General features: G+C 69.0%; 2 protein-coding genes across 3 annotated transcripts; one reads left to right on the forward strand and one right to left on the reverse strand.

The window, feature by feature from the left end:
* Positions 1-4,143: 4,143 nt before the first annotated feature.
* Positions 4,144-4,999, forward strand: PRR7 (proline rich 7, synaptic; the record flags this gene model as incomplete). 2 transcript variants are annotated; one of them, XM_082489730.1, is made up of 2 exons in its annotated part: positions 4,144-4,444; positions 4,557-4,999. In XM_082489730.1, the coding sequence occupies 2 exons, from the start codon at positions 4,144-4,146 to the stop codon at positions 4,970-4,972; spliced, it is 717 nt and encodes a 238-aa protein (XP_082345856.1). In that variant the 3' UTR covers positions 4,973-4,999. The 2 variants fall into 2 exon arrangements, with proteins under 2 accessions (XP_082345856.1, XP_082345857.1); XM_082489731.1 differs by having other exon boundaries at positions 4,584-4,999.
* A 944-nt stretch (positions 5,000-5,943) lies between these two features.
* DBN1 (drebrin 1) lies at positions 5,944-17,115 on the reverse strand. The gene is made up of 14 exons (XM_082489737.1): positions 16,973-17,115; positions 12,616-12,671; positions 12,404-12,516; positions 12,143-12,217; positions 11,919-12,065; positions 11,668-11,745; positions 11,417-11,568; positions 11,162-11,225; positions 10,964-11,023; positions 10,696-10,810; positions 8,022-8,153; positions 6,431-6,984; positions 6,229-6,331; positions 5,944-6,108 (listed from the first exon to the last, which is right to left on the reverse strand). The coding sequence occupies exons 1-14, from the start codon at positions 17,056-17,058 to the stop codon at positions 6,038-6,040; spliced, it is 1,806 nt and encodes a 601-aa protein (XP_082345863.1). The 5' UTR covers positions 17,059-17,115; the 3' UTR covers positions 5,944-6,037.
* Positions 17,116-19,689: the final 2,574 nt, after the last annotated feature.

A 19,689-nucleotide genomic window follows, 5' to 3' on the forward strand; every position in this document is an offset into this window, starting at 1 on the left:
GCAGTGTGTGGGTGGGGGGCTGCTGGTGTACAGCCAGAGCTGGAACTGGTGGGGCTCAGCCCCACGGACATGGCAGGCCCTTGGTGAGCTCTGGGTGGGCCCCTGGGGGGGTGGGGGGTCCTGGGCACTGTCCTGATCTGTGGGGCTGTGGCGGCAGCGCCGGCACACGATTTTCAGGGGTGAAGGATGCTCTCAGCTGTTGCCTGGGCAACGGCTCCTCCTCCAGCCCACCATGTGGCTCGGGGAGCGCTCCCCCGCCTGCCTCCCCCCGCCGCCGTGGGGAAGGGGAAGGCAGCTCCCGGCCCCCGGCGCTGGCGGGGCCGGAGGCCTGGCTCCCCTGGCCTGACGATGCCCACGGGCCCTGCCGTGCCCCCTGCCTCCGCCTCACCCATGCCCCGAGGGAGCACCCAAGCCCCCCTGCATGGCCGCAGCCCCCTGCCCACTGTGGGTGCTGCTCAGGCACCCCCACAACCGCCGAGCCCACACTGCCAGGCTGCCGCGGCCACGCTGTGAGATCCGGTCGCAGGAGACGAGTTCCAGCAAGGTGAGTCAGGGCCGGAGCCGAGGGGACCAGGGGAGACGTGGCCACCACCGCCCCGCTCTGAGCGAGGTGGCGGGGCTTGGCCGGCTGCCGGAGACTCTCTGCTTGGCTGTGGTGGGAGCGGGCTGCCGGTGCCCGGCTTCTCCGGGTCATCGTCCCCTGGCCAGGATGGAGGAAGTCCTTCCGGCCGGGCCCCGGCAGAACAAGGCGCCGTGTGTGTGGCCGCAGCGGGTGCCCGCCGCCCTGCCTACGGGGAGGAAGCGGCAGCGGGGTCACGGCCTGCGTGGGGCACCCCCGCACCCCCCTCACCCACCCGGCCTCTGGCCCTGGCACATGGTGGGCGCCGTGGCCCCGGGGCTGGCATGGCTCTGCCCTGTCACCACGGTGCCGCTGCCCCTGGCACAGCCCTGTGGCATAGGGGCACAGCAAAGGGAGAGCAGGAGCTCTTACCCCCGGGGTGGGTGCAGTCCCAAGGAGCCCCGGGGGGGGGGGGTCTCCTGCGGGGGCTGTGACCACAGAGAACAGCTAGTGACGTCCCCCCCCCGACAGCGAAGAGGGGGGAGAGCCCTAGCACAGGGGGACAAGTGCTCAGACCAGGCAGGTGAGGGGTCTGCTCCGGGGCAAGAGCAGCCCCCCAATGTGTGGGGTGCCCCCAGGACAGCCCTCTGTGTCACCTCTGACCCTCGCTGTCCTTGGGGCCAGGCTGGCACCCCTGCCCAGCACAGCCACGTGTCCTGCTGCAGCATCCCGGCGGGGGTTGTTAAGGTCTCGCTAGCGGCGGAACTGCCCTCCCTGCCGATGTCCCTGTGCTGCGCTGGCCGTCACCCCCCATGAGGCTGCGGCTGGCACCGGGGGAGTGGGTGACGGGCATCCCCTGGCACCCTACGACCACCCCCAGGGCAAGTGCACGGCCACCGGACGGGGGAGCCGGTGGCATCACCCTACGGGGCATCGCAGGGCCGTCACCCCACCCGGACCCGTGTGGCCGTCACCCGGGGATCCCCGGCCCCCACCCCGTGGGGCTCCCGCGGCCACCCCCGGGGATGCCACAGCCCTCACGCCACCGGCATCCCGCGGCCGTTCCCCGGGAGGGGTGGTGGTGGGGATTTCCATGGCAGTGCCCGTTCCCCCTCCGGTAGCCCCCGCTCGGCGGCGGGTCCCGGGGCGGGGGTGCAGGGGGCCCGCCGGCTCCCCGGTCCCTCCCCGAGCCGAGGGCGGGGCGGAGCGGCGGGGCGGGAGCCCGGGCGGGGCGGCGCGCGGCGGCGGCGCGGGAGCGCTCACCGGAGACAAAGGCAGAGCCGGGAGGCGGCGGCGGCGCCGCGCACCGGGCGCGCACCGGACCCCCCCCTTTCTCCCCCCTTTCCCCGCCGCCGCCCTATGGAGCCGCCGCCGCCACCCGCCGCCTGAGCCACGTGCGCCGCCGCCGGTAACGGGAGCCGCGGAGGGAACGGGCGCGGCGTCTCCGCCTGTTGCGCCGCGCGGAGGCAGCGGGGCCGGGGCGGGGGCGCGCGGGGCCGCCGCTACCGGTAGCGGGGGGCCGGGGCGGAGGCGCGCGGCGCGTTACCGGGGCGCGCGCCTCCGGTGCGTCCCCGGCGGGCGCGCGCTCCGGGGGAGGAGGAGGAGGAGGAGGAGGAAGAGGAGGAGGGGGCTGCCGCGCCCGGCACCGGGAGCGGGGAGGTCCCCGCCGGGGTGTCCCCCTTCCGCCGGAGGCACTGGGCGGGGATGCGACGCGGGCAGCGGGGCCCAGGCCCCGGCCGGGGGGCAGCGGGGCGGCCCGGGGCCGCGGTCGGTCCGCTCCCCACCCGGCGTGGGTGTCTCCCAGCCCGGCCCCGCGCCTCCCCCAGTCCGCACGTTCCCGGTCCCGACAGCCCCGCTCACCCCCGCCCGCCCCGGCGGCAAACGCCCCCGGTCCCCAGTCGCCGCCAGCCCGCCCTGTCCTGGTTCCCGGTGTCCCCCCGACCGTTCCCCCGGTGCCCGATCCACGGCCCTTCCCGCACGGTGTCCCCCGCCCCCGCCCCGGGGATACCCAGGCTGCCAGCGGGGAGCCTGTTGCAGCCGGGGCTGGCGAGCTCTGCCCGCGCCGAGCTGGCCTTAGCTGGGCAGCGGTGGCAGCTTGGGGCGCCCGGGAAGAGGCACCCACCGCCCCCAAAGACCCACATCCCGACAACGCTTCTGCTCCTGCTTTTGTCTGTGTGATGGAGCAGCCCCCGCTGCCCGCCGGAGCATGGCCAAGGCTCCCCGGCCCCTTCCTTCCCATATCCATCCATCCATCCATCCATCCATCCATCCATCCATCCATCCCCCCCTCCCTCTCTCCCTCCTTCTTTCCGGCTAGGCTCAGCCCTCTGGCCCCGCTGCCCTTCCCGCTGCCCCACCGGCCCCCTCGGAACCGGTGGTCCCACCATGGTCCCCTTGCTGGCAGCATGGCCCTGTCCCATGGGGTGTCACAGGGGAACCCCGGCACCTCTGTGGTCACCCTGCTCTTGGCCACCACGGCTCCAGTGCTCCCCCTCCTCTCTGCTCCCCGGCAGTGAGCCCGTTCTCTCCCACACCACCATAATAATAGTCCCGACGGGTGCTTACGTGCCTGCTTGCGAGCACCCATGGGTGCTGCTCCCCGCTTGATGATGTGCATGCCCCCCCTCCCCCCCAGCATACACTGTCCCGGTTTGGTGTTCGGCTGGACATGACCAAACTGTCAGGGACCTAGCAGGGGTGACGGTTCCCATCACCACATCCCTCCCGCCAGCATCACCGTGCTACCATCCTCTGACCCTCCCTTGGTGGCTGTGAGGCCAGAGATGACCGTGGTGCACGTGCTCCCACAAGTGCCACGTGCTGCAGGCAGCCGGCCGATGGCTCCAGGCACCCCTTGTCCTTGCTGGGACACCCCGGTGCACCACGTGGTGGGTCAGCACAGGGGCCAAGCTGCCTGGGCTCTGCAGCCAATTTGGGGTGCACTTGGGTGGGCAAAGGGGGGGGATGCTGGCAGATGCCCTGTGACCTCGAGGGTGTCAATCCTGTGCGGCCAAAGCATCTGTCTCCTGCCCTGGGGTACCTGGCAGCACCATGGCGGGATGCTGGAGAGGGTGGGGGTGTGGGGGTTTGCAGCCGTGGGGGCGACGGCGGGGATGCGCATGGGGCCGAGCATGGCTCCCCGCCGGCTGCGGGTGCCGCTGCGCATGTGGAGCGAGTCGCCATGGGAACGGGGCGGCCGCGTTCCCGCCACGCTCACGCTCGCGTCTGTCTCGTTTCAGGGCCCCCTCCCTGGCGGCCCCTTCCCAGCGATGGGCAGTGGGACCCCGCCGGCCCCATCCCCCCACCGCCCGCCCCGCCGACCCCCTGCCCCACCGCCCACCCAGCGCACCCAGGCCTGACCCACCTGCTCCAGCCCCCCCCAAGCTCCATGGCGAGGATGGACCCCTGACGGCGGGCGCCCACGGGCTGGAGGAGACGCCACCAGGCACGGCCCGGGAAAATGCCCTCAGCAGCCCTGACAGCATCGGGTCCTGCCCTGGCCCTGCCGCCACCCTGAGCATCCCGTCCCCCACCCCGAGGGCAGGGAGAGGCAGGGGCCTCTCCCCCCAGGGCCGGCAGCCAAGATGGTGATGTCCCAGGGCACCTACACCTTCCTCACCTGCTTCGCGGGCTTCTGGCTCATCTGGGGGCTCATCGTGCTGCTGTGCTGCTTCTGCAGCTACCTGCGGCGGCGGGTGAAGCGGCAGCAGGAGGAGCGGCTGCGGGAGCAGAGCCTGCGCGCGCTGGAGCTGGAGCCACTGCACTATGAGGGTTACGGGGGCAGCCCCCCCGGCATCGCCATTCCCCACCGCCTCCGCCTCGAGCCCCACCATCATCACCCCCATCACCACATCCCGCCCCCCCGGCCCTGGAGCTGCCGGCATGGTAAGGAGCAGAGAAGGGGCGCTCGGTGTCCCAAGAGCATGCGCCTCCCCCTTTTTTTTTGGGGGGGGGGGGATATGGCACAGGAGCAGGGGCGCAGCGCTAATGGCAGCAGGGGTCCGGGGGGGTCTTTGCCTTGCAGAGTCAGACCTGTCGAAGCCGCCGTGCTACGAGGAGGCGCTGCTGATGGCGGAGCCCCCCCCGCCGTACAGTGAGGTGCTGATGGACACGAGGGGGCTCTACCGCAAAATCAACGCCCCCTTCCTGAGCCACGAGCGGCTGGAGAAGCAGGAGCAGCCCCCCAGCTACAAACCCCTTTTCCTGGACGCCGGCTACGGTTCGGCGCTGCACCTGCCCCGCTCGGCCAGCCCCGGCCCTGCCTGCCCGGACCTCTACCTGCAGGCAGAGTGCTCCCCCCGCATGTTTCCCAGCTGGACGGACTCGGAGCTCAGCAGCAGGGACACCTACGAGCCGGGACCCTGGCACCTCCCGGTCTCCATGCCCCTCTTCGGCAGGACTACCGCTGTCTAACAGCGGCCCCGAGGAACCCCCAGACCTTGCCGCGGGTGCCCGTCCAGCACCGGGGAGGTTTTGGGGCTGGGGGGGTGGAGTTGGTTTCGGTTGCCCGCGTCACCCCGGGGACACCCGCCCCGGTGCGGGCCATCGCCGCCGGCGTGGAAGGGGCTGGTTCCCCATCTGGCCCCCGCCGGCCCCCCCATGGGCGGGGTTATTGGGGACCCGGACTCTGCTCTGTTTCTTAAATTTTTTGTTTGTTACAGTTTGAGAATAAAAGTTTGTGGCTCGGGTTTGCCTCCCGGCGGGATGGCATTGCAGGACCCCCCCCCCCCCCGGGGTGACAGACCCCCCTCCCCAAGCCCTCCCCAGCCCCCGCCCAACAGGCTGCAGCCCCCGTGGGAGTCGCTTTATTTATTAACAGACATGAGCACACCGCCGGTACAGAACTTGTGCTTTCCAAAAACAGTTACCGTAAAGGGGGGGTGGGGTGGGGAGAGGGGCCAAGCGGGGGCCAAGCGGGGGTGGGAAGGGGGGGTCCCGGCAAGGAAGGAGGGGGTGGGGGAGGGCAAAAGCCCCACTCCAGGTCCCCACCGGGGTTTGGGGAAGGGGGGGGGTGCCGCCAGCCGCAGCCTCGCCTCGGTTGGGTCACTTTATTGCCATATTCATTTATTATTATTATTATTATTATTCCTTTTTTTTTTTTTCTTTTTTGAACTCGTGCAAAGTATGGGGGGCTCCCGGGGGGGGCACGAAGAGAACGAGGACCCCGTCCCACAGCCGGGCAGGGGATGCGAGTGTGCCCTCCCCCCCTCAAAGGGGCTCTGGGGCAGCCGGGGGAGGACTCCTAAAGGGGGGAGGGGGCTGACACGGCTCCTACCGACAACTTAAAAAAGAGAGAAGTAGATGGAGGGGGGCTGTAAAAGGTGCCCCGGGGCAGGGGCGCAGCGGGGCGGCCCCCACCCGGAGACCTCATCCTGCGGGGCCCCGGCGGGGCGAGGGGGGGGCCAGCCCCCGGCTGCGGCCCCCCCACGCCCCGCGCTAGCCGGGGCTGGCTGCCTGCACCAAAGGGGGGGCTTTGGCTTACAGCCCCCCCCCGAAGCTCTCCTCCTCCTCGGGCAGGGGGTCCGCATCCCAGCATGTGATGTCGATCTCTGGGGGACAGGGAACGGGGGGGCGGTCAGGGCGGCATAGGGTGCCCCATGGAGGGGGTCAGGGTGGCATGGGGGTGCCCCATAGTGCGACAGGCTACCCCCCCCCTCATCCTCACTCACCTGGGGGCTTGTTGTAGAAGACAGGCTGGGGGGTTTTGGCTGATGGCTCCTCGGGGGGAGGCACCTCCTCCTCCTGGGACTGGCTGAAGTAGCCCTCACTGGCCTGGAGGGGGGGGGGGGGGCAGGCGGTCAGCCCCACCCCCCACCCCATCAACCCTCTGACACACACATAAGACACCCCCCCCCCCAAAGCGATGCTCACCTGCTCCCCACGACCTGGCGTCGTGTCCTTGGGGGCCATCTCCCCATTGGTGATGGGGGGGGTCTCTCGGCCCGGGGTGTCCTCCTGGGGGGCACGCTGGCAGCCAAGCCCCCGCGGCTGGGGGTCCCCCCCACTGGCTGCCTCCTCCTCCTCCTGCTCCGCATCACAGAAGGTGGCGGGGGGCTCGGGCAGCTCATCCAGGCTCAGCAGGGGCCCTTCGTCCGGCAGCGTGGCCGGGGGGCCCTCGGGGACTGGCGTGGCGGGCAGGGGCCAGGCAGCAGTGGGGGTCGCCCCGTCGCTCTGCCACAGGTCGATGAGGCTCTCGGGGTTGGGGGTCTCCCCAGGCTGGGGCTCGGTGGCCACGGGTGGTGGGGAGGGTTCGGTGGGCTCCAGGGTCACCAGGTCCCCCAGGGCATCAACCCCCGCTGTCCACGCCGGCCTGGGGCCAGGTTCGTCCCCAGGGGGCTCGGTGACCTTGTCCTCGGGGCCCGGGAACGGCCAGTGCTGCTCGGGGGCGGCTGGCCCAGTCTCCTGGGTGCTGGGGCTGGGGGAGTCTGCAAGGCGGGGGGGACAGCAGTCAGCGGTGACAGATTTCCCCTCCTTGTCCAGGGCTGGGGGGACACCCAGGGATAGGGCTGCAGCTGGAGGGGGGGGGGGGCCTTTGGGCTGGGCACAGTGGAGAGATGCTGCGGGGATGGGTGGGAGTGGCTGGGCAGGGGAGGGGACCGATGGCACCACCACAGGGTACAGAGGGGACAAGGTGATCCTTTGGGGAGTGTGGGGTGGTGGCTGGGCCCTGCTGGGGAGGGGCGGTTTGTAGCTGGGAGGCACAGGGCAGGCAGGCATTGGGGAGGGGTGCCTTGGGAAGTTGCAGAAGGGAAAGCTGGGATGCACCAAGGGATGCAAAGGGACCAGTGGGGAACAGCAGGGACCCATTGCCGGGGGCTGCAGCAGAGCCCACTGGGATGCACCGTGGATGCGGTGGGACAGGAGGGATGCACGGGGAGAAGCAGCAACTCTGGCAGGGATGTACTGGGGGATGGTGCAGATAAGGGCAGGGTCGCATTGTGGGGGTGCAGCAGAGAGCACTGGGGTGATGCTGCAGAGATAGAGGGAATGGAGGGGGGGATGCACCAACGACAGTGGAGATGCACTGGCTGGGGCAATGCACTGGAGATGGGGGGGATGCATGGGGTGGTGCAGCAGAGACAGCAGGGATTCACTGGTACTGGAAAAATGCACTGGAGACAGCAGGGACGCAACAATGACGGCGGGGATGCACTGGGTGGGGGGCATGCAGCAGAGACGGCGGGGATGCACCGGCGCAGAGCATTGGATATGGCAAGGATGCACTGGGGGACGCAGCAGAGACGGCGGGGGATATACCAAGGGATGCAGACAGGCCAGCATGGATGCACTGAGCGATGCAAGGGAGTATGGCAGGGCTGCAGCATCGGAGCTGCAGCAGGGGCTGCAGCGGGGGGGGTGGAGGGTGCAGAGGAAGCGAGGGGCCTGCAGTAGCGGCGATATGCTGTGGGGATGTGCCTGGGCAGCCGCAGGCAGGGGCGGGCAGTGGGAGCCCTGTGCCCACCTTTGGGCGTTGCCGGCGTCTCGTCGCCCGAGGCGCGGGTGCCCGGCTCGCCCAGCGGCGTGGCGGCCGGGCTGGGCTCGCAGGGGCTGCAGCCCGCTGCCGAGGCCTTGCGGTAGGCGTCCGACTGGCTGCCTGCGGACAAGGGAGATGGGGTGGCGTGGGGGAGCTGCCCACATCGGGGGGGGGGGGGATCCAGCACCCCAGCACCGCCCCTGCTCCTGCCCCACAACAACACAGCCACGAGCTGTCAAATGCATGTCTCCATGTACCTGCCACCATGTCGTCCCCTCCTGCGCTGGTGGGGCGAAGGCACCCAGGGGTGCAGCAACCACCGTGCCACCCCCCAACCCCCCCCGAGGCATCCCCACCTGTCTCACGCATCTGCCAGGTAGAGGGACAGGCAGCCCCGTACCTGCTGTGGCACATGCCAGCCCTGCGCACGCATGGCCCAGCTGCACCCTGGCACAGCCTCTCCTCCACAGGCACAGCTCTGTGCCCCGCTACCCCCTGGCTGGGGGGCACAGACCCACATGGCCCCAAGGCACCGCCTGGCTCCTTCTGCCCCATGGGCACAGCCCCACATGATCCTGGGCACAGCCTTTTCCATCCCATGCTGCCCCATGGGCACAGTCCTGCGTGGTCCAGGGCACAGCCTGCCCTGTCCCTTTCTGCCCCATGGGCACAGCCAGATCTGCCCCACAGGCACAGCCTGACCCATCTTCCTCTGCCCCATGAGCAGAGCCTGCCCTGTGCCCCCTCTGTCCCACGGGCACAGCCTGCTCCATCCCAAGGCAGAGTAGCATCTCCCAGTGCACAGCTCTGCCCTGTCCCCATCAGTCCCACAGGCACAGCCTGCCTGGTGCCCCCTTGCCACACCACGGGCACAGCCGGCCCCATGGGCACAGCCTGCCACACCCCCCCCCCACCAGGGGCACAGCGCCCACCCTGGGGATAGCCCCAGTTCAGGGTGCCCGTGGATGCGGGCGCAGCCCCTGCATGGGTGCCCAGCCCTCTCAGGGTGCCCATGGGAGGGGCGCTGCCTCCACCGTCGGTCCTGTTGTTCTGTCCTTACACCCCCCGGCCCGGTGTGCCGTGGGGCTGGGGTGGGCTGTGGGGTGGCCGCCCGTAGCTTGGCCCCCCCCCCGGAGCTGTGTGCCTGGGGGCTCCCAGCTACCTACATGGGAAGAAAGAGGAGAGATTTGGGGTGCGGTGGCAGGTGATATAGGGGAAGGGGGTCCGTGGGGGGGAGGAGGAGGAGGAGGAAGAAGAAGGCGGCCCACTGTCAGCTGTCTTTATGAAAGGACAGTGCAGACGACCTGCCGAGAGAAAGACAGACAGACAGACGTACGGAGAGAGAGAGAGCAAAGAGATGGGTCAGTCCCTGCTCAGCGCGGCCGTGGTGGGGCCGGGGCACCAGGATGGGAGGACAGCAGGATGGAAGGACAGCAGGATGGGAGGCAGCACCAACAGCAGGAGGATGGCAGGACAAGAGGACAGAAAGACAGCAGGACAGAAGGACAGGAGGCAGCACTAAGTGGCCAGGTGGGGAGAGAGGCCAGACACGGCCATGGGGCCAACTATCTGCTCAGGCACAGCATGGCCCCACAGCATGGACGGCACGGCACAACCCATGGCACGGCTCCACGGCTTGGCCACAACACAACAGCCCACAGCACGACCCACTGCACAGCCCCACAGCATTACCCTGAGGCACAACCCCACAGCACAGCCCCACGGCACAGCCCCACAGCATGATCCCACAGCAAGAAGACACATCACAGGCTTCCACCCCCGGCACAGCCCCATGGCACAGCCCCTCCCAGCACTGCACCTTAGCACAACCCCCAGCGCAGCCCCATGATGTGGCCCCCACAGCTGGAGGTGCCCACCAGGACAGCCAGCCCATGCCCTAGAGCCACAAAGAGAGTCCCAGGCTGGACCCCAGCCTGTGGGGTAGCCCAGCTTCCCCATGGGGCACCCCCTCCCCGGCCACCTCCGCCCCATGGCCATCCCTCCACAGGGACAGCCCCGCTGCCACAGCCAGAGACCTGCTGGCATCACACTGACCCAAAAGCAGGGTGTCCTGCACTGCCACAGGCATCCACCCTGACAGTGGGGGCCCTGGGGTGGGCACAGCAAGGGGGTGCCCTACATATGCCCCACTCAGTCCTGCCACTTTTAGCTGACACCATGGGAAGAGTTTCCTTCCCAAGCCACAGCCCGGACACCCGGGTGCCACCCCAGCAGGACCCTGACGATGCTGCCAGCCTGGCTGCTAGCGTGGTGCCATGATGGGTGGGCAGGTGACACCCAACCAAGCAGGGAGCAGGATGCACCCCGTCCTTGCAGAAGACCTCCCCCTGGCATCCAGCCCCTGCCAAGCTGCCCCGGTGGCAGAGTCCACAAGGTGTGGTGGTGGCGGCGGCAGTGGTGGTGGTGGCGCGGAAGAGCAGGACAACCCCCCTGCCATCCTCGTGCCCCTGGCACCCACCATCATGGAACTGGGGATGGCAGAGGGGACATAGCCCCCACAACATCTGGTGCCCCCAGATTCTGCTGTGACCTGCTGAGCTGCGGGGAGCCCCAGCAGCACTGCACTCACCTGCTCTGCAGTCCACAGACCCCCTGGTTTCTCCGTGCCCCCCCTCCCCGCAGCCCCCCCCCAGCCCCTCACCTGTCCTGTGGCTGCCCGGCGAGATGGCGTCGCTGCTGCCTGATGCCACCCGCTCCTGCTGCTTGAAGAAGTCCCGGGGGTTGTCAGGCCGCTGAGCGATGATGGCAGCAGCCTCCTGCAGGGACAGAGGAGGCTGAGACCCACCCCCGGTGGTGTGGAGCTGCAAGACTGCCCCCCACGCAGCCCCCAGCTGGGTCCGCATCCAGCTGTGGGCACCGCTGGCTGGGGAGCAAGGACCAGCACTGGGCATGGCCACCGCTGCACTCACCTCCACCTCTGACTCCGATTTCCTAAGCTGCTGCCTGTCGTCCTCCTCTTGCTGTTCCCCCTGGGAAGAGATGTAGTGTCATCCCTCCCCGGCCCCAGGATGCCCTGGGGGCCTGGAGGAGAAAAGCCATTCCCTCGGAGCAGCGCCAGGCAGCAGCTCCGGCTCTGACCCCAGCCCCGTGCCCATTGCAACACTTACGAAGATGGACTGCTCCTTCAGGCGCTGCCGGGCCTCCTCCGCCTCCATGCTCTGCTGCTTCCGCCTGTGACAGGGGCATGGGAGAGGGGCTGGGCACCGGCTCCTGCCAGTCCCTGCCCGCCAGCCCCATCCTTGGCAGGGACCAACACCCATGCGCCCACCCAGCCGCTCGCAGCATGTGCACAAACATCCTGTGTGTGTCACCACCCCGCATCTCACAGGACACAACCACCCCCTCCCCAGCCCCTGCCATGCCTGTGCTCCTCGATCTGCTCCTCCCGCTCCCGGTAGCGCCGCTCCCGCTCCTCCTGCTCCAGCCGCTCCTGCTCCATCCGCTCCTGCTCGAACCGCAGCCGGGCATCCAGGGCCTTTTTCCGCTCCTCCTCCTTACGCAATTCCTCCTCTTTCTGGTGGATGAGTGGGATGAAGGACGGGGCTGCCCATCAGCCTGCCAGTGGCTCACCCCACTCCCCGGGGGCCACCGGCTGCCCCCTCCCATACTCCACCTTGGCTTGTTCCCAGAACTGCTCCCGGTTGAGCCGCTTCATCTCCACGGTGGCGTCAGTTTTCTGGTAAGTGGTGCCCTGGGACGGAGGAGAGGTGGGGGGGGCGGAGGGGCTGGGATCAGCGAGGGGGAATAATAGTAAGAGGCACACGGGGTGACGGACTGCGGCAGACAGGAACCCTGGGCGGGAGGGATGCCCCATGCCTGCTGCCATCGCCACCATCATCGCTATCACCGCCATGGGGACATTACCACGGGCTCGGCGTTCTCGTCCTCCCGCAGCCGCAGGCGGTGCAGCACTGGGCTGGAGACGCGGGCCAGCCCGTTGGAGAGCCGCTGCCCAATGGCCCCCGGGTCGATGTCCTCCACGCTGCTGGCATTGACAATGACGTCCACGCCCTGGAGCAGGGTGAGCAGCCATCAGGGACTGGGGTCGGTGCTTCAGCAGCATCATCCCCTTCCCCAGCATCACCCACCTGGAAGAACTCGGCAATCTTGGCCACGTGGCTGGCGCAGGCACACTTGCGGGCATCTGGCACGTCCTCACCCACCTGCAGCAGCCGGGGAGGGGCTGAGCCAGGGAGGAGTGGCAGAGTGACCCCCACCCCACTGACCACCATGGAGCAGCGGGACTGTGGGGCACCCACCGTGGGCTCTTCCCTCGCACCCAGCCATGTCCCTGCCAACACTGCAGACCTGGTGGGCTCCCCCGCCCCAACACAGCCCCCTCCACTCACCCAGTTGACGAGGACATATTTGGGGAGCACGGCCTGGGGGTCCTTGACGCTGCAGAAGCCATACATCACCTTCTGGATCTCAAAGTGGCCGGAGAGCTCCAGCAAACCTCCACCTGGCACGGCACCGTCAGCCCACATCCACCCAGCACCAGGATGGGTGCCGGGGAAATCACCGGCATAGACAAGCTGGATGCAGGGACAGAGGACCTTACCTCCTGATGCTGCCAGCTTCAGGTCATCGGAGCCATCCTCGTATGTGTAGAGGGCCCTGGGGAGACAGTGCAGGTGAGCCCCCACATCCCCATCCTGCTAACACTGAGGTCAGTGGGGGACTGGCCAGGTGTCCCCAAGCTGCCACACAGCCATCCCAACCCCTTGTGCATTGCCACCGCAAAGGGCCAGGCTGACAGGCAGGACTGTGGGCAGGGCCTATTCACCTACCCTGCAGGCTGGCAGCCATGAGGCAGGGTCCCAAGGTTGGGGACAGAGGGGTCACTTGGGCACCGGGACCAGCTGGCTGCTGTGCCGTGCCACAAGCAACGGCAGCCTTGTAGCTCCTCGCACGCCCGTCTCTGTCCCCCCCTGACCCCGCCGGTTACTGACCAGCTTTGGGGACAGCCCCATGCCCCGGCAGGGAACTCGGGGACGCTCACATGCCCGGCTGCGTGAGCCGCTAGTCCGACAGGCACCAGGCCGGGGGAGGATGCCGGAGCACCAGCAGCAGCAAATCAATGTGCCGCCAGGGTGTGATGGGGCCGTCATGGAGACTGTTCCTTGGAAACCGTTCCCAGCGGATGGGAAACCCCCTCTGGCTCCCGCCGTGCCCTGGCCAGCCCCCCAGGGCTCCACAGGGACCCCCGCCTGCCCGCACCTCCCCAGGGGCGTGCAGCCTGCTATGGGGAGGGGGGGAGGACGCATGCTGAATTGGTCCAGGGTGGGTGGGCGAGGGGATGGATGTTGCTAGGCAACCAGCATCCTCCATCACCATGGCAACCCCCCCCCCATCCCAGCTGGGATGCAGCTCGCCCCGATGACGAGGTGATTAGCAGAGGGGAGCGGGGGAGGCAGGCAGGCAGGCAGCGGGGACCTGCCGGGGCCTGGCAGGCACCCAAACCTGCCTGCCACCGTCACGCGCTGCGCCCGGAAAGCTGGGGCCGCCCGTGCTGGACACCACCCCCCCCCCGCCATCCCTGCACTGGGGCGGGCAGGCGTCTCTGCCGATCATTCTGCTGGCGGCGCCCGCGCGGTGCTTGCCGGAGTGCCAATATCCCCACGGTGCTGTGCAGATCCATTCTCACTCGAGCTCACAGCTCAGAGGCTGGGCTCGGGGATGGGAATCGGGGGGCCCTGACGTGCAGAGCCCTCCCCCCACTCCAAACCGGGGCCATGGCTGGACCCTGGGAGCTGAAAAACAAGGGGAAGGCAGGTGGCTGCCTAACATGGAAGGGGCCTCCCTCCACCCCCGCTGGCACCCACGACACCCTGAGCCCCCAGCAGTGAGCCGCAGATAATTGCACCAACAAGATTGACTTTAATCCACACATCCCGATCCCGCTAATCGGCTGCCCCAGCCGGCGCCGGATCCCAGCCTGGAGCCAACAAAGCAGCTGCAAAGCGTCATCTGCGATGCCTGCACTGGGGAAGGGCAGCAATCGCAGCCCCTGCCTGCAACCGCAGCCCCGTCCCAGGGAGCTGCTGTGACCCCCCCCAGGAATGGGGGTGGACCGCAGCAGTCTGGGTGAGCCCAGGGCTGCAGGCAGTGGCTGGAGGCTTGCAGGGTGGGATGCAGCTGGCTGCAGCAAGGAGAGAACAAGTAGGGCAGAGCCACGGTGTCGCTGCCTGGGGAGTCTGTGGGTGCTGGGGGCACCCACTACCTGTTCTTTCCCCCCAGGACCCTGCCATGCAGGGTTGCACCTGCGCGCGATGCTGCTGCCTGCACCCAAGGGTGCTCCCAGGGCAGCCGGGACTTGGCAGGGTCCCATCACCCTGGGCACTGCCGCAGACACAGAGCCATGCCTCAAATGTAGCCCAGCGGCATGGCCGGACCCCACACAGGGATGGATGATCCAGAGGTTTCCAATCTGGGGGCCAGCAGGTCCATGCTGGGGCCAGTAGCATGCCCCGGTGTGCCCCCAGGGACTCAGCCCAACAACATCACCACGAGCCCCAGCAGCGGGGACCAGCCATGTCACAGTGGGTGCAGGCAGCATCATGCATCACTTACCCCCTTCCACGGGCTTTAACCCCTCCACCCAGCCTATACAGCCCCTGCCCAACCCCTGGGCTCTGGGCATGCGGGGCACCCATAGGTGAGGTGCCCTGAGCAGCCCAGCGAGGAGGGTTCACCACAGCTGGGAGACTCCAGCAAGGATCCCCCATCACTCCACCAAGGGGACAGTAGCCCTGCTGCCCTCACATGGCCCCATCGCTCACTGGAGCAGGCAGACCAGCACCCGTGGGTGCCAGCACCCAGGGCACCCGCTGCTGCCTGCCCCCCCACGGCCAATGCGGGGGGAGCATCGCATCACCTCAGCCCGCCTTGCCCCAGCCCGGGCACATGTGTTTCCAATGTGGCTGGGAGCTCCAGGGAGTCGGCGTGCTCAGAAAGCAGCACCAAATTCCTTTCCGATCGAGTAATGGGCCCCAGCAGCCTCCGCGGGGCCGGGCAGGGGGAGGGGATGCTCGGACCCTCCAGGACCGGGCTTGGGGCAAGGGGAATCCCAGACTAAACACAGGGATCCCAGCCGGGCGAGAGCGCGGCATCCCCCGGCGCCAGCCCAGGGCCAGGCTCCAGCGCAGTGTCCTCACAGCCCCTGGCTCAGCCACGCTGGGCCACTGCCAGGGGATGGTCCCTCCCCATCACCCCTGCCCAATGTAGCCCTCAAGCCTCACCCTTCATCCCACATCTGGGCACCGGGCCCTGCAACAGGGATGCTGCTCCTGCTGGCACCAAGTGCCAGGCACCCCTGGTGACCACAGGATGGAGGGGCTAGGGACAATGGGGTGAGCTCAGCCCCAAGGATGGGGATGGTGGGGGCTCGCTGCCTGGCCGGGGCTCAGCACTGGAGGAGGACGGTGGCCTGGCCCCGGCGCTCGCCTTCCCGGGAACTGTTTCTGCTGCTCTCAGCAGCTTTGGCAGGGAGGGCTCCTTTGCAGCGGATGCCGGGAAGCGAGATGTACCCAGGGCTGACAGCTGCCTCCTGGCCGGCAACATGCACTGTGCTCGCCCACGGCGCCCTTGGGCTGGCGGCGAGACCGCGGAGCTCCCCAGAGACCCAGGGCTGGCGGGGAAGGGGACCTGAACAGGCCCACACAGCCCAGGGGGCTCCCAGTCCTGCCCCGAGAGCAGGGACCCAGCTAGAAAGTGGTGTGCATCCCTGCTGTGCGGTGGTGCACCCCAGTTGGGTGGTGGGTGCCACCCAGTTGGGTGGTGGGTGCACCCCGGTTGGGTGGTGGGTGCACCCCGGTTGGGTGGTGGGTGCACAGAACGCATCCCGGCCAGACAGCAGCATGCACAGCATGCACCCAATGCTGCCCAGCACCCCGGCTCTGCCCAGCAAGCCGCACCCCAGGGTGCTGGCAGCATCCCCCACACATGGTACAGACACCCAACTGGGGCAAGGAGGGGTTTTGGGGGGCCATCGGCCCCAGCCTGCCCCATGGCACCTGGGTGGGACTGGGAGATGCGGGTGGGTTCTAGGAGAATTGGGGTGGCCGTGGGGAGATGCTCCCTGCGGGCTCCTGCGCCGGCTGCAGCAGGGTCTGGATTTGGCTGGGCCCCGGCACACGCAGCACAGGGTGTCCATCACGGGGGGTGCAGGCAGGGTAGGGCACCCTGAGGGGTCCCGCCGGAGGAGGCCACCCCCCACCCCGAGCCCGCAGCAGCCTCAGCCCGGCGGGGTGGTCCCGGGCAGGTTCACCGCGATGCCCCGGGGATGGGGGACCCCGGGAGCTGGGAGGGGGGTGAGGGCAGCGGGGCCAGGGATGGGGGAAGGATGTCGCCTCCCCCCCCCCCCCCCCCCCCCCCCCCCCGCGGCCGCAGGCCTTGCTCCGCCGGGGCAGAGGTGCCGCCCGCTGCCGGGGCACCGCCGAAGCCGGCCGGGAGCGGGGCCGGGCTACGGGCGCTCCGATCCTCCCCCCCCGACCGCCCCGGCCCGCGGCTCCGGCTCCAGACAATGGCGAGGGACCCGGCGCCGGGCCCGGCACCGGAGGGACCCCCCGCTCCCCGCGCTCGCAGCCCGGCTGGGGGGGGAGGGGTCGGGCCGTGCCGGGGGCTCCCCGGGGCGGCGGGTCCCGGCGCTCGCACGTGCCGGCCGGGCGCAGACAAAGCGGAGACCGCGCCCCGGCCCGGTGCGGCGGCGGCGGGCAGGTGCGAGCACCGGGGGCGGTGGGCCGGGCACACCCCCACACACACCGCCCCGCCCGCCTTTGTGTGCCGGGGCTGCCGGCACCGCGGGCCCGGGGCGGCGGGGGGCGCAGCGCGGGGCGCGGCCGGTGTTACCGGGCGGCTCCGTGCACAAAGGGCGGCGGCGGCGGGGACAAAGGGGCGGCGGCGGCGGGCGCGCTCACCAGTCGGTGGGGCTGTCTTCGCCGATCACGTCCTGGTAGGAGGCGAGCAGCTCCAGGCGGTGCGCCGCGAAGCCGACGCCAGCCATGGCGGGGCCGGGATGCTGCCGGGGGGACCGGAGGGACCGGCCGCCTGCCCGCCTCCGAGACACTGCCGCAGCGGCCGGGCGGAGGGGCGAGCGGCGGGGAGGCTCCGCCCGCCGCCGCGCCCGGTCCTAGCGCCGCGAACGGCGGCCCCCCCTCATCCCCCCCACCCCCTCCATCCCGGCCCCCGCCCCCGCCGCGCCCCCGGGGCACCCCGCCGGTTGCGCCCCCGGGCACCGCGCCGGGATCCCTGGGGTGCTTGGGCAGCATCGCCCCCGCCCCGCGTTGCCCCCCGCACACGGCTCGCCCCCGGGATCCGGCACCCCGGGGACCCGCAGCCTGGGATCTGCTCTGCCCCCGCAAGCCCGCGCCCCGGGCCGCCCCCCGCCCCAGGGAGCCTGAACCCCAGAAACCTGCACCCCGGCTCAGCTTGCTCCTGGGAACCTGCACCCCGTGTGGTTCTGCACCCTGGGCTCTCCTCTGCCCTGGGGACCCCACGCTACCCCCTCCCAGGGATCCTGCACCCTGAGGACCTCCCATGCTGGTTGCTCCTCTGCACCCCAGACCCTCCCTTGCCCCATGTCCTCTCCACCCCGGGGACACAGCATGTCAGGAACCCTGTGTCCTCAACTCCCCTCTGCCCCTAGACCCTGTGTCCAGAGGTTTCCTCTCCAAGGGCATTGTCCTGTGGGCTCTGCCCCACACACACAGCCATGCCCTCACTGCTGCACAAGGGTGGCCCCTTTGCTGCCCACCAGCCCCTTCATCCCCACCACTCCCAAACCCCCTTGTCCCCTTGGGACCCTGCCAGGCTCTGCACGATGGTGCCTTTTCCAGGAGGTTTTGCCTCGTGTGAACCCACAAAGTTGACCCGTGCGGGGCTCCCAGCTGGGTCCTGCCCTGCCATACCTCCCCGAGCACCAGCACTGCCCACATCCTGGACCAGAACGGTGCCGAAGGGGTCTCCGTGCTGGAGCAGCAGTGGGGAGCGTACAGAGCCTGATCCCTGCAGGTTGGGGCTGATGCCAGCACGGCCCTTCAGAGCAGCCTGTGGATAAGCCCCCCCAGTCTCAGTGGGACACGGGACAGGGTGTCATGGACCCTGCCTGTGCTGCCTGCTCCCCCCACACCCGCACGCCCTCCTTGCACCAGCATTTCTAAGCCAGGACAGAGCTGGAGCCGCCCTAAGAGTTTGTGAGCAGCTGTGGAGCAGCTGCTGGGGCCAGCGCGGGGGCCAGGGCTACAGCAGGCACCCCACGAGCAGCTCAGCTGGCTTTGGGGGTGGATGTGGTGGAACCCTGCTCAGGGACATGGTGGGAGCCTTGAGCCTGCCGCTGCCAGGCTTTGTTCTCGGAGCAGCGCGGCTGCGGCCCCTCCCCAGGCTCCACCTCCACAGCCCACCCGAGACCCTCCTTCCGCTGCCTGTGCACAAGCTCCTTGCATGGTGCGCAGAGCTGGTGGGCAAAAGCTGCTCTCGGCAAAGCGCGGAGGCACCTTGTGTGGTAAGAGGCGCCATCAGTAGGGACCAGAGGCAACAGGGCACCGACCAGAAGGGGCTGAGCCCTCAGTGGGTGCAGGCCTTGCATGGCACAAGGCAGATGCTTGGCTCCCGCAGCTCTGCCCTGGCCCTGTTCCAAAGCCGGGTACCCTGGGGCTGAGCTGGCACAACCTGTTCTCAAGCTGTGCTACCCCAGCGGGCTCCGTCCCGCACGGCTGCCTCCCCCTGCCCCTTCCCTGCCCTCCGCTCATGGGTTGCTGCCCCGGCTGAGCCAGAGCTGGCTCGGTGGCTGCTCACGTGGGGCCACGGTCACCTCACCTTCCCCTGCACTTCCCCTGACCTTGGCTGCGCAGCTGGGACTCATGCTTGGGCACTTACCACATCCCTGCTCATTCTGGCCCTGCCAGGCAGGCGCCGGCTGTTTCTGTCCTTTTTCACAGCCTTCTTTTGCTGTTCCTCGGTGTGACCGACCCATGGCCCGCAGGTGCCCCAGCCCAAGTGCCTAGCCTGGCCCCAGACTGCCTACATCACTCCCACTTTCCCCTCCCCATCTTTGATGTGGTTTTGCACTCCTGCAGCTGGCACCAGGGAGATGTGGCACCGCAGCCACAGGCCACCTCTGGGTGATGCTGGGAGGCATTCAGCTCCCCACAGCGAGCTCCTGCCCCCGGCAGAACCTTCCAGTAGATTAGCAAGATAATTTTCCTTACAATTGCTCATCGCTGTAAGAGCTGCAATTATTAATGACCGTTTCCAGCTGCCAGAGCAGGAGGAGTGGCTCTTCCCCACACCCGCTGCCCCTGAGCCTGTTCCAGCCGGAGGTGCCGGCACGGCCTCGCACCCGTCCTTCGGGACAGCAGCTGCATCGCATGAGCAAACGCTTGGCTGCTCTACACTGTAGCGCGCCCAGAGCCTGTGCACGTGGCCCATGCGTGCCCCATGACTTCTCGTCCCCTGCACAGGACTTGGGGCCAGGGCACAGCAGGGACCAGGGGACATTGCTGGGGAAGTGGGTACTCCCCTGCAGGGTTGGACATCTGCGCCATTTCCCCTTGCTCCAGCTTTGCTGCCCCCCCCCCCCATATTAATTACTGGTCCTGCCTGCTACAAAGAGAGAGGGAGAACCCAGGTGACATGA

The sequence above is a fragment of the Vanellus vanellus genome, assembly GCF_965231255.1.
Source record: "Vanellus vanellus genome assembly, chromosome: 13".
In the NCBI taxonomy this organism is placed as follows: Eukaryota; Metazoa; Chordata; class Aves; order Charadriiformes; family Charadriidae; genus Vanellus; species Vanellus vanellus.

Excerpts from the sequence above, each read along its gene's own strand:
- DBN1 (XM_082489737.1), bottom strand. The coding sequence starts at position 17,058 with ATGGCTGGCGTCGGCTTCGCGGCGCACCGCCTGGAGCTGCTCGCCTCC. Across the intron at positions 12,517-12,615 it reads GAAGCTGGCAGCATCAGGAG|GTGGAGGTTTGCTGGAGCTC; the intron begins GTAAGGTCCTCT and ends GTGCCGTGCCAG. Across the intron at positions 11,746-11,918 it reads ACGAGAACGCCGAGCCCGTG|GGCACCACTTACCAGAAAAC; the intron begins GTAATGTCCCCA and ends CCTCCGTCCCAG.